Source organism: Mustela putorius, unplaced genomic scaffold (assembly GCF_011764305.1).
Source record: "Mustela putorius furo isolate JIRA1106 unplaced genomic scaffold, ASM1176430v1.1 tig00000228_pilon_pilon_pilon, whole genome shotgun sequence".
Classification (NCBI taxonomy): domain Eukaryota; kingdom Metazoa; phylum Chordata; class Mammalia; order Carnivora; family Mustelidae; genus Mustela; species Mustela putorius.
This window is the reverse complement of record NW_025421322.1, coordinates 13,300,768-13,315,662: the sequence shown is the minus strand read 5'-3', so window position 1 is coordinate 13,315,662 and position 14,895 is coordinate 13,300,768. Positions and strand designations below refer to the sequence as shown.

The following is a 14,895-nucleotide window of genomic DNA, read 5'->3' as shown; positions in this document are numbered from 1 at the left end:
TTTATACAGGTTTACAAGCCAGTTAACAAAACTACTTTGGCACAGAGTTCAGCATATGTGTCCTAAAAAATTACTTCATATTTTTCTTTAATTAAACCATGTTTAAAACGCAGGAGGATGCTATTTAAAGGAACTACACTATGTAACTAAGAGCCATTTTGTAAAGCAGAATTGCTTTTCTCCTTCCTTATCTCTACTATTTCCCTTGTATTGCTTCTGATTTTTCACTACTTTTCTTGCATGGTAATAACAATGTGACCCACTGATACATTAATCAATGTAAACCTTACTGTATTGTTAGTTTTTTATGTATGTATTTGTTCTGTGTCTATTCATGTATATGGTATAAATTATGTATATTATATATAATACATATCCCATCTGTATAGACAATAACTACTACCAGCACTAGCAAAAGTACCTTTCTATAAATATTTACTGATTGAAAACTTTTCCATTTTGAGTTGATTCCAGAAAAAGGAAGGAAATGCAACATAAAAAACCTTATAATACATATGAAATGTAAAGATTACCTCTCTTCTAATTACAGAATGGATTTCAAGTTTACTGAGTTCCTTAATAATAGAAGAAAGCACTAAAAAGAATAAGGACAAATTTAAATGCAATTTAACTTTTAATATTAATAAATCATATATACTGGATGAAAAGCATTTTTAATGGTTCTGTATGACTCAATCTCTGTAAGCACAAAGGAATTTCATAAAGCTGGGTAAAAAGGATTTAATTGGAATTTTCAAATTCAATATTAGGTTCACTTAACAGCTTATAGGACCTGATGAGCAGAGTACTTGCCCTGTGTTTTCTCTACCGCTTCTAAATCTTGTTTATAAAAATTTAATTTCAGTGTAATTATAGGAGTTAATCCAGTGAACAATAAGTGCCTGCATCTACACAGTTTCTTAGTAACTCAGGAAAAATTCAAATATGCCTTTTGCATATCACAGTGGCTGGGTGAGAATCATTTTATGGCCAAACCAATCAACCATCTTCTTTACAATGATTAGAAGAAATTTATTAAAATGAAAATTACATGCAATATGTTGGTCATGCACTATAAAATACATAATCATCTCAATTATTTCAATCAAGAATAGAAATTTTCCATATAAAATTATTTTTAAAGAGAAGAGTATTTCTATCAGTGATTTCTCATCATCGCATTATTTTCACGCTAATGCCCTTCAAATGCTTTGAGTCAAACAAAAGTATTCAACTCTGTTTTCTACTATCAGTATGACACTTGAGAAATTATTTAAGTACTGTGATCCTGGGTTCCTTTCTGCAAAATAATAATGATAATATTACTCTCCTCATAGGGTTATATACATTTATAAATGAAATGAATAGTATCACATAGTGTTATGGGACATCTTATGTGATAGGATCACATAGTACATGCCCAGTAAGGGGGATCAGAAAAGTATTTCTAAAATATAATAGTAATAATAATAGTGGAAACAAAAATATTGGCACTGCACTAAACATGTCCATAGATTATCTCATTTAATTTTAAAACAATAGTGTAAGGTAAGTTCTCTTTTTACCCCTATTTTACAGATGAGGAGAAGGAGATACAGAGGGCTTAAGAAACTTGTTACTGTCACACAGCTAATAAAAGAGCAGAAATTGACTAAGTAAATGTAGCAGCTATTATTATCATATTATTATCCTCATCATCACCATCATCAACCCATTTGGTGATCTCTGCAGCAGACTAGGCTATAAAAATGAGTTCTTGGGTACTTCCAAAGATAATTGCCTCCTTTTGGAAGGAATCCAGAACAAGCCCACATTAAGCTAAATTCTGCATTGGAGTGGGCTGTTATACAGTTGGGAGGATTTATTCCAAGCACCTAGAAGACTCATGGAAGATGAATAGATAGAATTTGTCAGATTTTCCTTTACCTTTAAACATAACCCAATGCAATGAAGAGGACAATGTCATTTTGTCCATACACAAAGGCATTTTTAAACATTACAATGAGCTCATCTGGTGGTCATTCCCTGGGAAATTAAGTACCCAAAGATAAGCACGCACACCTCATATAAAATATGGTCTGCATTGTTAATGAGTGATAAAAGTTAATGGGACTTTAGTGTAAGGTTATGAGTCTACACCAAAGCAATTGAAAATGAAAAGGTAGAGTTTACTCAAGTTTAAATCTATAAAGCTTTTATCAAAAGTATTTACTTGTTTTATCCCCCTACCTATTTAATTATCAAAAATAAATGTAAAGTTGTAGTATTTTGGATATAAATTAATAATGAATGCTCATTTTTCCAAACATTTTTTCAATGACTCATGATCATATACGTATAATCATTTTGAAACATTCTTATCAAAGATGAGACTTAATGATTTTAAAGAGCACCGTAATATATTATTTAAGTACATAACAGAAAAACAAATGCAATATTAATGTGAATATATTCTCATTATTTTTTCAAAAACTTAGATGAATGTTCTTGATTTTAATAAGAATTCCTAATATGCTTCAAATGACTTTTAACTTTATTTTCTTAATTGTTAGCAGTAATCAATTTTTTTTTTTTTTTGTAATCTCTACCCCCAACGGGGCTTGAACTCACCATCCTGAGATCAAGAGTCACATGCTCTTCCAACTGAGCCAGCCAGGGGCCCCTATTGTTATCAATAATCAGACATTTAAAGTATGCTGGTTTTTTTTTTCTTTTAATTCAAAAGTTTCTTAAAATAACTGTTAGGAACGCATGTTGTTGTTTAAAAAATTTGGAAAACTTCAGAAAAATTGGAAGAATTAAAAACACTAGTTGTACCTGGAGATTTAATATTCAAATCAATGTTTGGAAGACTTGATAAATAAAGCCAAACACTAGGAAAGCATTTTCTAACAAGACTGCTAATGGAAAATCACCTCATAACAACTGAAGACTAGAGAGAATATACCCAAAGCCATTCAAATGTTGAGTTTTCACATCTCAGTACTGTACTGCCTCCTACGTGACAATCACATTCCTCCCATGCTTTGTAAGAATGAAATCAAAAGCAAGACCTCACCACCCCCAAGTACTTATCAGCAATTCTCCTTTCACTTCTTGACATATTTTAGGGTATACCTCAGGTCAAGACCAGGGACCAGGAAGAATATCCTTTGAATGGATTTATTTCTGCTTTTATCATTTCCTTTTTATTGGGATCTCTGATTCAAACCTGGGTAATCAATGGAGACGAGACAATAGATTAAAGGGAGCAGGACAGAAAAGATGGCAGACATTTCCTTTTTTTTTTTTTTAAGATTTTATTTATTTATCTGACAGACAGAGATCACAAGTAGGCAGAGAGGCAGACTGAGAGAGAGGAGGAAGGAGGCTCCCCGCTGAGCAGAGAGCCTGATGCAGGGCTTGATCCCAGGACCCTGAGAGGAAGGCAGAGGCTTTAACCCACTGAGCCACCCAGGCACCCAGGCAGACATTTTCATTACCCAAGAGACTCTATATTTTAAAATGGGTCATTTGTGCTTATATATTCCCAGTTAACGAGTCATCATGTCTCTAATTATGATTATTTTATTTTGTGGAAATTGTTTCAATCCCTATTGAAGCCCAAATGAAAATTTTAGGCTCTTAGCGGGTGAGATGAAATCTGGAGTTCAAAAGATCCCAGTTTTGATCCCTTCATATAGTCCTTCACATATTCACTATGAAACTGGAAAACTTCCTTAGTGCCTGTGAGCCTCCAAGCTGAGATCTGTAACTAAGCAAGCATGACATTACTTCATGGGATCATTGCAAGAATTCAGATGCTTAGCTTGGGCTTTCCACTTGGAAGATGGTTATTGTTACAATTCCTTCTACAGGATACCACAAACCACAACTTAAGTCTAGGGTCCTGGTGGCAGTGGAGGAGACCTGCAAGACTCAGGCACCATTTGTTAAGTAACCTCCAAGTTACTGGAGTTGTTAATCCAAGTTGTTAACTAACCTCCTTACCTGTCCAAGATTTCCCTTCTCATTGAAAGCTGTCATTCTCCTCCGAAAGCGTTCTTCCTTCTTCACCACCATCTGTAAGGTCTAGGGTAGACCTTTAAAGTTAATCATTTGACACAAGTTATTTACACAAAGGTATGAAAAAGGCTTAACGGAACTGTGGACTTTTGCCCTTTTCAAGGGCCAAATAATTGACAACAGAGATGCTGGGGGGGTTTCTTCCTGTGTAAGAGAAGCTTGGCTACCCTAAATAAATTAATAAAGAACCGAAATGTAATGACAAAGTATTTACCAGGGTAATTTTAACTCCTCCCTATTTTCTATTAAAGAAGCAAAAGTTAACCTTCCAAAAGAACCATAACCTATAAACACTACACAGTTGTTGTTGTTTTTGTTTGTTCTTTTTTTTTTTTTTAATTTTTGCTGAAGTTGCTCTTCATTCTCACAGGGAAAAAACTTCATTTCCATAAGGACAAGGATCTTGTCTGTTCTTCTTCGTGGATCCATCTGAAGCACCTGGAACAGTGTCTGGTACATGGGGGATGCTCAGTAAACATTTGTTGAGAGATCAGGAAAAATACATCCTTAAACTCCTGCCCTCCTTTAGAAATTTGCAAAGATAGATTAAAAAGTAAATAAAAACAAATACGCTTTGATTTATTTGAAAGTCACACACAAAGGAGATGTCCCAAGCATTGTTTATGACTACAGCCTTTGATAAGTAGTCCTGGTTTGAATTTGGGCTGTACGACCCTAAGTAAATCACTTAATTTCTCTGTTTTGCCTCAATATCCTTCTTCTGTAGAATGGGTATGCTGGGGCACCTGGGTGGCTCAGTTGGTTGAGCGACTGCCTTGGGCTCAGGTTATGATCCCGGACTTCCAGGATCGAGTCCCCCATCAGGCTCCCAGCTCCTTGGGGAGTCTGCTTCTCCTTCTGACCCTCTCTTCGCTCATGCTCTCTCTCACTCATTCTCTCTCAAATAAATAAAATCTTAAAAAAAAAAAAAAAAGAATGGGTATGCTGCTACCTCCTAGTATTGTTATTATGATTAAATAAGGCGCTGAATGAGTAAAAGAACTACAAAATTTCCTGGCATAAAATCAGCCCCAAGTTGTTTTTTTTTTTGAAACATGAAATTTTGCTAAGGAAGGCACTGAGGCCCATGAAGTAAATCACAGCTGGAGGTCCCACAGCCATCCGGCCAAGCCAGAACCAAACAGCCCGGTTTCGAGTCAGTTTATGAAAGTTTTTCCCACTGTACTAAGCTCCCTGCTCATCTCTTTATATATGGTCTCTAAAACTACTTGCAAAAAGAAAAAGATGTGTGCTTCACACTTTCTCGCAAAGACTTTTCGAAAAATGCAAGATTCCCAGATGCTTGCTGGAAATATTGAGAAAACCCTGAACCATGCCACACAAAGCAGTTACTCTCACTACCCTAATCCTGAGTTTCGCAGACTTATGGAAAATTTATGTTCTTGAGCGTGTGTGAACACACAGCTCAGGCAAACGGGAATCCAAACAGCAATCCTTGAGGTGTCTTCAGGATGAATATAATATTCAGAGTCACCGAGTGCTTCTCTTCCTCCTCCGGTCTCACCTCCCTCGGCTCGCAGCATTCCCCACAGCTGGTGCTGGAAACCGCGAACTGCTCGCGAGTGCGGGCGGGGGCGGCCGAGGGGCCGGAGCCGGAGGCGGTGGAGATGAGGCGAGTCTGAGCAACGAGCGCAGCGCCGGCGCCGAGCTCAGCCTGGAACACAGGCTTCCCGGACCTGTCAAGTCAGACCTCACGTGCACACCAGGAGATCGAAGCAAGGCCACCTAACCAGCCGCGACCTCCGAGCGCCGCGCAGATGTGCGGGGAGCGGAAGGTGAGTCACCCTGCCCTCCTCCCCACCCCCCGCCCCGTGTCCAACAGGTTGGACGGGGCGCGACTCCAAGGGGCCCGGTGGGCACACCTCTAGGCTCACCTGGGCACCGCGCTCGGCTGCTCCCTTTACCGTGTCGGCGTTACTATTTAAACTCCTGCCCCAGCCCACGCCTTGTTCTATTCCTTGTCTTTTTGCCTTCCCTTCTAAAAGGAGAGCTCCGCTCTGGGCCGGAGAACAAGCCCAGAACGCCTGCTTTCTGGGAAACTTGGGCCGGCAGAAATGGCTAAACCCAAGGGCCCAAGGGCGCAAAGTGCCTCGATACGCGGCGGCAAACGGTGATCCCTAGTCCTTAGTCACTCACTGGGACTTCAGTTAACAGTCAAAACCAATTATCCTTATTCCTCAACCAGGAGGTCGAAACCAGAGGGAGGGAGGAGGAAATAGAGCGTGAGTGACAATCAGACCTGAATGAGAATGAATGGGAGCAGATGATGTGGCCCCCTCGCCCTGGGCACCCTCCGCCACGTGCTCACGCCCCCAGCGACCGCTCCGGGGGAGGCCTCTGAAGCCTCCGCAGGAAAAGACGACGGAGGAATACAGAGCCTCAAGTTGGAGAGAACTCAGACCCGGCTACCACTTCCCCTGCTTTCTGAACTTTTTTCCTCTTGGTCTCCTGGGCTGGAGTGAATCTTACCACCACCCCCGCCCCTGGCCGCGGTTCGTTCCCCCCAGAGTCATCTTGTCGTCGTCCCCCCCCCCCCCGGCCCCCCGCTCCCTCTAGATCTCCTACCTCTCCCTCCCCGCCCGCTCCATCCCTCGGTAGCGAAGCATTGAATCCGTACACCTCCCGGGCAGGGAATCTCCAGCATAAACTTAGTAGGGGTCGGGGCGGGGGGTGGGGGCGGGGGGCGTGAGTCCGGGTAGGGCTTCGGCGCCCGGCAGGGTGCCCCGGGACTGTCCCCGCCTAGACCGCGTCTGAGCTTCCCCCCACCTCCGGCGCGACCCTTCAGCCCCGGAGCCCCGGCCCCCGAGCGCCGCGATCGCGCACTCGCCGCGCCCTAGCGGCCCCAGGCGGAACGAGCACAGGGGGTGGAGAGTGGAAGGGTGCGCGGGCGGGAGGCACCCCCCTCGGGAGTCAGGGAAATCCCGGCTGCCACCAGGGGCCGTGCCACCACCCTCGCCGGACCGAGGCTTCCGGCGCGCCCCCCAACTTTGTGGCGCCCTCACACAGCGGCGGCGGGGATGGAGCTGCCTCCCCGAGGGCGGGCGCCGCCGGACTCGCCGCTGGACAGCTGCTCCCTGACCTCGCTGGACTCCAGCGTTTTCTGCAGCGAGGGTGAAGGGGAGCCCCTGGCGCTCGGGGACTGCTTCACGGTCAACGTGGGCGGCAGCCGCTTCGTGCTCTCGCAGCAGGCGCTGTCCTGCTTCCCGCACACGCGCCTGGGCAAGCTGGCGGTGGTGGTGGCCTCGTGCCGCCGCCCCGGGGCCCTGACCGCCGTGCCCAGCCCCCTGGAGTTCTGCGATGATGCCAACCCCGTGGACAACGAGTACTTCTTCGACCGCAGCTCGCAAGCATTCCGCTACGTCTTGCACTACTACCGCACCGGCCGCCTGCACGTCATGGAGCAGCTGTGCGCGCTCTCCTTCCTTCAGGAGATCCAGTACTGGGGCATCGACGAGCTCAGCATCGACTCCTGCTGCAGGGACAGGTACCCGAGAGGCGCGCGGTGGCTGGGCCGGGAGGCGGGCGCAGCGGGGGAGAGGGCAGCAGAGGTAAGATAGGAGCTTCACAGGAGCCTCGCAGGATCCAGGCCTCAGAGTACCTGAGGCCATTTCTGAGCTGTTTAAGGTCGGGTGGCGGTGATGTCTGGAAAGCGTCAGAGCCACCTTTGGACTGGAACTTTTGGAACCTCTTCCTTTTTTAATGAACGTGTGCCGACTCGTTTTGAAGGTAAAGGAGGTCAGGCCTGAAATAAATATTTGATGATGGAATAAATGAGTCAGAAAAGCTGTAATCCAAAAGATGCATGTATAGAGATGGAGGTCTCTATCATTTATCACTTATCAGAGCTAGAACACTAGGGAGCTTTATCATTTATCAGATCTAGAACACTAACTTTATTTTCTTTTTATTTCTTTATTCTTTTTTGACATTTTTTAATGTTCAGTTAGCCAACGTATAAATACATCATTTGTTTTTGAAGAACACTAACTTTAAACTTGGAGGGAGAACTGCTTTAAATACAGGAGATAAAAAATTGGTTCCTTGACTGGGAATGTTTGTGGGACTTTGATGATGACTTTGCTGTTATCTTGGTATTAGTGCTAGTTCTTCATGAACTAAGTTGTAATGTAAGTTTCCATTACACACACACAAAAGTTCCATATGGCAAACTTACGTTCTTGCATTAAAATAGATTTGTTGTATATAAATCTTTTTGTATAAACCTCTACCAAGAAAGGGTCATTTTAAAAATAATAATCCTGAACAAATTTTGAGTACTGTGGGAAGGAGACAGCCTGGGTAAAATATGAATGGACATTTCCTGCATTTTACTAACATAAAAAGCATGACCTCACTGCTAAGTTTAATTTTCTTTTGACATCTATATTTTTGAAAAGTTAGATTAATCACCAAGTTGTTTTCTCTAAAAGATACTTCAGAAGAAAGGAGCTGAGTGAAACGTTAGATTTTAAGAAGGACACAGAAGACCAGGAAAGTCAACATGAGAGTGAACAGGACTTCTCCCAAGGACCTTGTCCCACTGTCCGGCAGAAGCTCTGGAACATCCTGGAGAAACCTGGATCTTCCACAGCTGCTCGAATCTTTGGGGTCATCTCCATCATCTTTGTGGTGGTGTCCATCGTCAACATGGCCCTGATGTCAGCTGAATTAAGCTGGCTGGACCTGCAGCTGCTGGAAATCCTGGAGTACGTGTGTATTAGCTGGTTCACCGGGGAGTTTGTCCTCCGCTTCCTGTGCGTGCGGGACAGGTGCCGCTTCCTGAGAAAGGTGCCGAACATCATAGACCTCCTAGCCATCCTGCCCTTCTACATCACGCTTCTGGTAGAGAGCCTGAGTGGGAGCCAGACGACACAGGAGCTGGAAAATGTGGGACGCATTGTGCAGGTGTTGAGGCTGCTCAGGGCTCTACGCATGCTAAAGCTGGGCAGACATTCCACAGGTATTCAAATTTCAGTGATGCTTTTTAATTTGCCATTGTTTGTAATCATGTGCTTGACTACACAGTCCAAGAGAAGTGACTGTGAATTGATACTCTGAATTACCAACTCCCACCCTTTACCCAACCAGGATCTCCAAAAAGGTGTTGGGAAGCAAAATCCTGAAGATTTATAGAGGAGAAGATATCTCTCCCACTCCTTCTCTCCATAAGACAAGTGAAAAAACAGTTTGACTGCTTGTTAACCTCGATTTTTTTACCCAATGCTCAGAAGTTGTACAAAAATTAAAGATTACTCTGCCTGTAGAAGGTTCTAGATAAAATATGCATGAACAGCATATAAAGAGATGCATAAATTATTCATGATATATAGGGACATAAGCCAGTTTCTCTTCTGTGTCCAAGGAAGGGCTTACCCCACACGTTCCTAGGCAAAAAATAAAGTCAGTCTTGTAGGGCTTTCTTCAGCCATGGGGAAAGTGCGATGACCAGGCACTGGTGGCCATCCCATACTTTTTGAAGAGATAATAGATATATTTGCTTTGGAAGAAAGCTGAAGACACTGATTAAATGCTTTAATGCTTTAGTTAGTATCTGAGAATTTTTCTTGTCCGTAAACCTGGATGCATGAGAGAGATGGTAACAGGAATTCCTTAAAATCTAATGAAAATCTAATGAACGCTCTCCCTAGAGAAATCCTCACACAACACTCAGTTGTGCATGAAAGTTAGAGTCAAGGTCTGGGGTGGTCACACAAATCCATTAAGGATGATTCTTGAGTTCCTAAGGGCAAGAATTCTCAGTGGCTGGTCCTGTAGCTGTTGGATGTTCTGGAGTTCCCTTATGTTAGATTTTAATGAAAATAAGAACCCTTTGAAAAGCTTGTTAACAAGCAAATTCTGAGCCCCAATCTGTGATGAGACAGATTTTAATATTTGGGGGTGGGTTGAGAAGCATACATTTTAACAGGCTCACAAGGGATTTTGGTGGACTCCACTTTAGAAAACGCAGTAGGAGTAGGAGTAGGAGGATACCGTGTTAAGACAGTACATATTAACGCAATACACAAAATACAAGTAATTTAGCTAGAAAGTCCCATTACCACCTTATTTCCCTAAATATATGCCTGACTGGTCACCTAAACGAGGTTGAGGGTCATTGTCTCTCCCTCTTCATATAGGGTGAACTTAACTTCAAATATGTTTTTTCCCCACATGTCTGAAGTAATTAGGACTCCTCCTAACATAATTTTGGTAGTGTATTTTCCTAGCTAGTTTCACAGAGCAGGGATTTGATAATGGGGTTTCCAACAACTTTTAGAAGTACCACTCTTTGTTTTCTGACACACATAATAGGATGCTTTCTCCTAGTATTTATAAACTCCTTACAAGATTCGATTTAAAAACACCCAGTGAAGACTACATTTTTTCCCAAAAGAAAAGAAAAAGAAAATAATAGTAATTTACACCATGTCACCTCTTCAAAGTTTTTTTTTTTAGTTCCAAAGCAGTACAAAGTATTAATAAAGCCTTAATTTATTGAAAGGATATGAAAGCTTACATAAATATTTGACAATTTTATGTTGTGCATCACATTTAGCAATTGATGACATATTTCCCTATGTATTAACTATAAATACAAGTTGAGAGGTATTCTAGAATAACAGGAGGACAATGGTGGGCCAGAGAGCTAAAGTGTAAATCCTGGCTGTGTAGCTTTGTACTAGACATGCCACTTCTCTCTGTCTCAGTCTCCTCATCAGGAAAATGGCATAATAATTGCATCAATCTCATATTGTTTTTTGAGTATTATCTGAGTTAATAGATGTAGCATACAGAAATTCTGACCACTTTGTGTTTCTTTACAAAATTATTTAGAACATTTCATCTTGAAATGAAAACAGTCTACTAAACACTGCTTTTTCTCATGCTGTCAATATATTTCAGAAATGCAATTCAATGTAGACACATCAAGGCCAGTTTCCTAAAAGATATTCTAAAAAAAAAAAAAAAATCTTTTGAAGCTAAATGTCAAAATTAATGTTCCTTAATCTTTAAAAGTAGCTGGTAAATAATTTAAGAATATCTTAAAGTTTTAAGAACAAAATTTAAAAATAATGAGAGCACAAATGGGATTTTAATGCAATTTCAAATACTTGCTAGTGAATAAAGATTAAAATGATTCTAAAAGGTATTACTCTGACCTTCAGAGACAGCCTGACCTTCAGGCTGATATGACTTCAAAATTTTTAGCAGTGTTTATGAAATCTGATGCCGGGGGAGATGCCATTTTCAACCTCTAGTCCCATGATGGGCTCATCTGACTCTCCTTAGGGCTGAGTTTCTCTGGAGATGGGATTGGACTCTCTTGGGTATCACATAGGAGTAGGGAATGCAGCAGTGCCTCATAGTGAGTGAATTTCCTAGTAGCTTCAGTCCCCCGTACCTTTTCGCAGTGAAAGAATAATCTGTATTCAGGTCTATCTCCTTACAGAAAAGCAGAAATCCTATGTACTCCAAGGAAATGTTTCCCTATAGCTTTGGTACTATGGGTGCGAATTTGAGTACATGTCACAGGAGTTCAGAAATCCCTCATGATAAGCCTTTAAGATGCCCTGTGGACGGTGAACGTGGTCTCATCTCAGTGCGGTCACTGAAGCCTAACTTGTTCCTGCTGGTTCACTTCCTTCTCCTGGTGGACACTCTTTACTGCTTCTGGCTTTCAGACAGCAATGCCCTGATTATGTTCAGCTTCGTTAGGAGGGTGAATAAAGCAGACACATAAAATGTAAGGAGACAGCATTAAACTGTGTGCCAAAGTGATGCACGGAAAAGCAGGCCTGGCCAAGTGAGCCCTCCACGTGCCACGCGGCAGTGGACTAAAATGTCATTCCTGCCATCATCCCCTGCCTGCCTTGTAACCTCATCTGTCACCTTTTGTGGGTGTTTCCATAGTAGGTGTTTAGTAAATGTATAAGTAGATGAATGAACCTAACTAGACTTCTTTCTATCCTTTGCAATCGGGCCCCACCAACGAGACTATGAGCTCCCCGAAGGAAAAGATGATGATGTATCATCTCGGTATCCCCAGAACACTGCCCAATGCTGGAGACATGTTAGATGTGAAATGCATGTTTGTGGGCGGAGAGCCGGGCAGGAGAGGGGAAGAAAGGGAAATGGAAGGTGGCGAGGGGAGGAAGGGGTGCCAGTGACTGACGACAGTTGTTCTATTCCAGGATTACGCTCCCTCGGGATGACAATCACCCAGTGTTACGAAGAAGTCGGCCTACTGCTCCTATTTCTGTCTGTGGGAATTTCTATATTTTCAACTGTGGAATATTTTGCTGAGCAAAGCATTCCTGACACAACCTTCACAAGTGTCCCTTGTGCATGGTGGTGGGCTACAACATCCATGACCACCGTGGGCTACGGGGACATTAGACCAGACACCACCACGGGCAAAATCGTGGCCTTCATGTGTATATTATCAGGAATCCTTGTCTTGGCCTTGCCTATCGCCATTATTAACGACCGCTTCTCCGCTTGCTACTTCACCTTAAAGCTGAAGGAAGCAGCCGTCAGACAGCGGGAAGCTCTGAAGAAACTCACCAAGAATATAGCCACCGATTCCTATATCAGCGTTAACTTGAGGGATGTCTATGCCCGGAGCATCATGGAGATGCTTCGGTTAAAAGGCAGAGAAAGGGCAAGTACTAGGAGCAGTGGGGGCGATGATTTCTGGTTTTGAATTCACTTTCCATTTATGTACAAAAGCTTGTGTACAACTAAACCCAACTGATAAAGTCTTGATATGGATGTCTGTGTACTGTTGAAGAGTCTCTTTTGAGTATCACCCGTGTTAGTTTTTACTGATACATTGCTTGGTCTGCTAGAATAGTTCAGGTCCCCCAAACCAAGTGCACACTGAGTCTCACCACTAGTCATTTAACACAACCCAATACAAGGAGGCCAAATGTTTGAATCGTCAACTAGAAAATAAGAGTGCAATACAAACCACAAAGTTTAAAGCTTACGTATCACTGATTTTAGAAGTTCTTTGCATCACTAATTTAAGAGAATGGGAGTTAAGCTGCGTAGCCCAGAGCAAAAATAAGTGAATATTTAGGAACATCCTGAACGACTTGGCTATTTAAAGACCTTCTCCAAGTAAATAAATCAGTCCTTTCTCCATCAGTTAAAGCTGTTAAATACAACAATTCTCTTTGCAAGCAAAAATCCCCATTTGACGGCCATAGATGGTGACCCTGTCTTCTCTCTGATGCAAACCCCTGGTCACAGAGGGACTAAGTTCTGATTCCCATTGTTACCATCTGAGGTGGGAACCCCCAAATTGCTTAGCCAACAGCAGAAGAGGCTTTATAGAGACTTCGAGAACTGTGCCTTCTCATCCTCCCCACTGATTGCATTCCTGTAGCCTACGGCAGGTGTCTTCCGCATCCCTGGGAAATCAGAGGGTCTTCAAAAATCTCTTTATTCATGTGGTGTTCAAATTGTCTTTAAAATCACAAATATAAAAATGTGAAGTTGTGAACATCCTAAATATAGATACTGAAATTACTACATAGTCTTATTTCATAAAATGAGAATGATATGTTGACTGATACCACCAGTTGAACTGGAAGATGTTTTATTTTTTAACAAAAAATATGATAGATCTCTGAGTGCTGGGGAATACAGCAAATGTTCAGACTGCATCCATGATAATGATAGAATTCATGGACATTCTGTTGTATGATTAAAACCCAAAGCTCTACACCTAAGAATTAGTTTATGATTCCCAATAGTCTAGTGGAGGAGATTTTAAAAACTAATACTTGCATTTTCAGTGTGTTTAGTAGTGCCTCCAAGGGGATGAAATTGGTTCTTGGGGGCAAAAATATGAGTCCCTTTATTCCTAAAACAGATATATACATGCAGTACACGAATAGATTATATAGAGGATAACTATGGTGTTAAAATCTCGTGGGGTGGAAAATTAGAGGAAAAAATGCTTTGGAGGCTCTTTGCCAGGGTTAGATTGTGCTAAGAAATACACATTGAGAAACACTGCTTTAATATATGGCTATACCATAGTTCACCAAGTCTATGTAAAACAGCCTATTGTATTATGAACCACAAAAAAACAGGGAAGGGAGGAAAGAGGGAAGGACAGAAGGAAGAAAGGGAGGGAGAAGGAAGGAAGGGGAAGGGAGGAAAGAGGAGAGAAGCCATTCCATTATAAGAGGCCATCGATTATAAAATGCATCCAGATTTTGGATATGTAAAAATTTTAAATATGCATCTTAAATCAATAAAATATCATATATACTACCTCCGGTTTTCTGGTATGCATGCTTAAGCTCTGAAAACATTTTCAGTGATGTCATGAGTTTCAGATTGTATGCTAAAACATTTTAATCCACTTGGCTTATTTCCACTTCTCCCAAATATTATGAAAGATTTAAGAGATATGAATGGTAATAAAATAAATATTTTCCCTCTTACACAATTCACAGGTGCTGGAGTATAGCATAGGGCCACTAGTTCTAGTATAAATTCCATCCATAGTCTAAAGATGAAACAGAAGTTAGGTATAGAAGCCAAACTTCCTGTGGCTTCTCTAGAACTCTCCCCATTAAGAATAGTTGCTCTGATCCAGGTTTGTGTTCTATACTCATTGTGTATGCTGTTATTAATCCCAAAATATCCCTATTAAACAATTATTATTATGCTGGTATAAGTATTAGTTTATTATATTTATTCATTCAACAAATATTTATTTAGGACCCATCTGTGGGCTGGGCACTGGAGATTCTTAAACCAGACTAAGTCCTATTCTCTTATATTTAATAT

The 14,895-nt window shown here is 41.7% G+C and overlaps 1 protein-coding gene across 1 annotated transcript; it reads left to right on the top strand.

Moving 5' to 3' along the window:
- Positions 1 to 5,427: 5,427 nt before the first annotated feature.
- KCNV1 (potassium voltage-gated channel modifier subfamily V member 1) lies at positions 5,428 to 13,420 on the top strand. Its single transcript, XM_004771300.3, has 4 exons — positions 5,428 to 5,861; positions 6,272 to 7,570; positions 8,517 to 9,046; positions 12,279 to 13,420. The coding sequence occupies exons 2-4, from the start codon at positions 7,104 to 7,106 to the stop codon at positions 12,788 to 12,790; spliced, it is 1,509 nt and encodes a 502-aa protein (XP_004771357.1). The 5' UTR covers positions 5,428 to 5,861; positions 6,272 to 7,103; the 3' UTR covers positions 12,791 to 13,420.
- The last annotated feature ends 1,475 nt before the right edge of the window (positions 13,421 to 14,895 follow it).

Excerpts from the sequence above, each read along its gene's own strand:
- KCNV1 (XM_004771300.3), top strand. The coding sequence starts at position 7,104 with ATGGAGCTGCCTCCCCGAGGGCGGGCGCCGCCGGACTCGCCGCTGGAC. Across the intron at positions 7,571-8,516 it reads GACTCCTGCTGCAGGGACAG|ATACTTCAGAAGAAAGGAGC; the intron begins GTACCCGAGAGG and ends TTTCTCTAAAAG. Across the intron at positions 9,047-12,278 it reads GCTGGGCAGACATTCCACAG|GATTACGCTCCCTCGGGATG; the intron begins GTATTCAAATTT and ends GTTCTATTCCAG.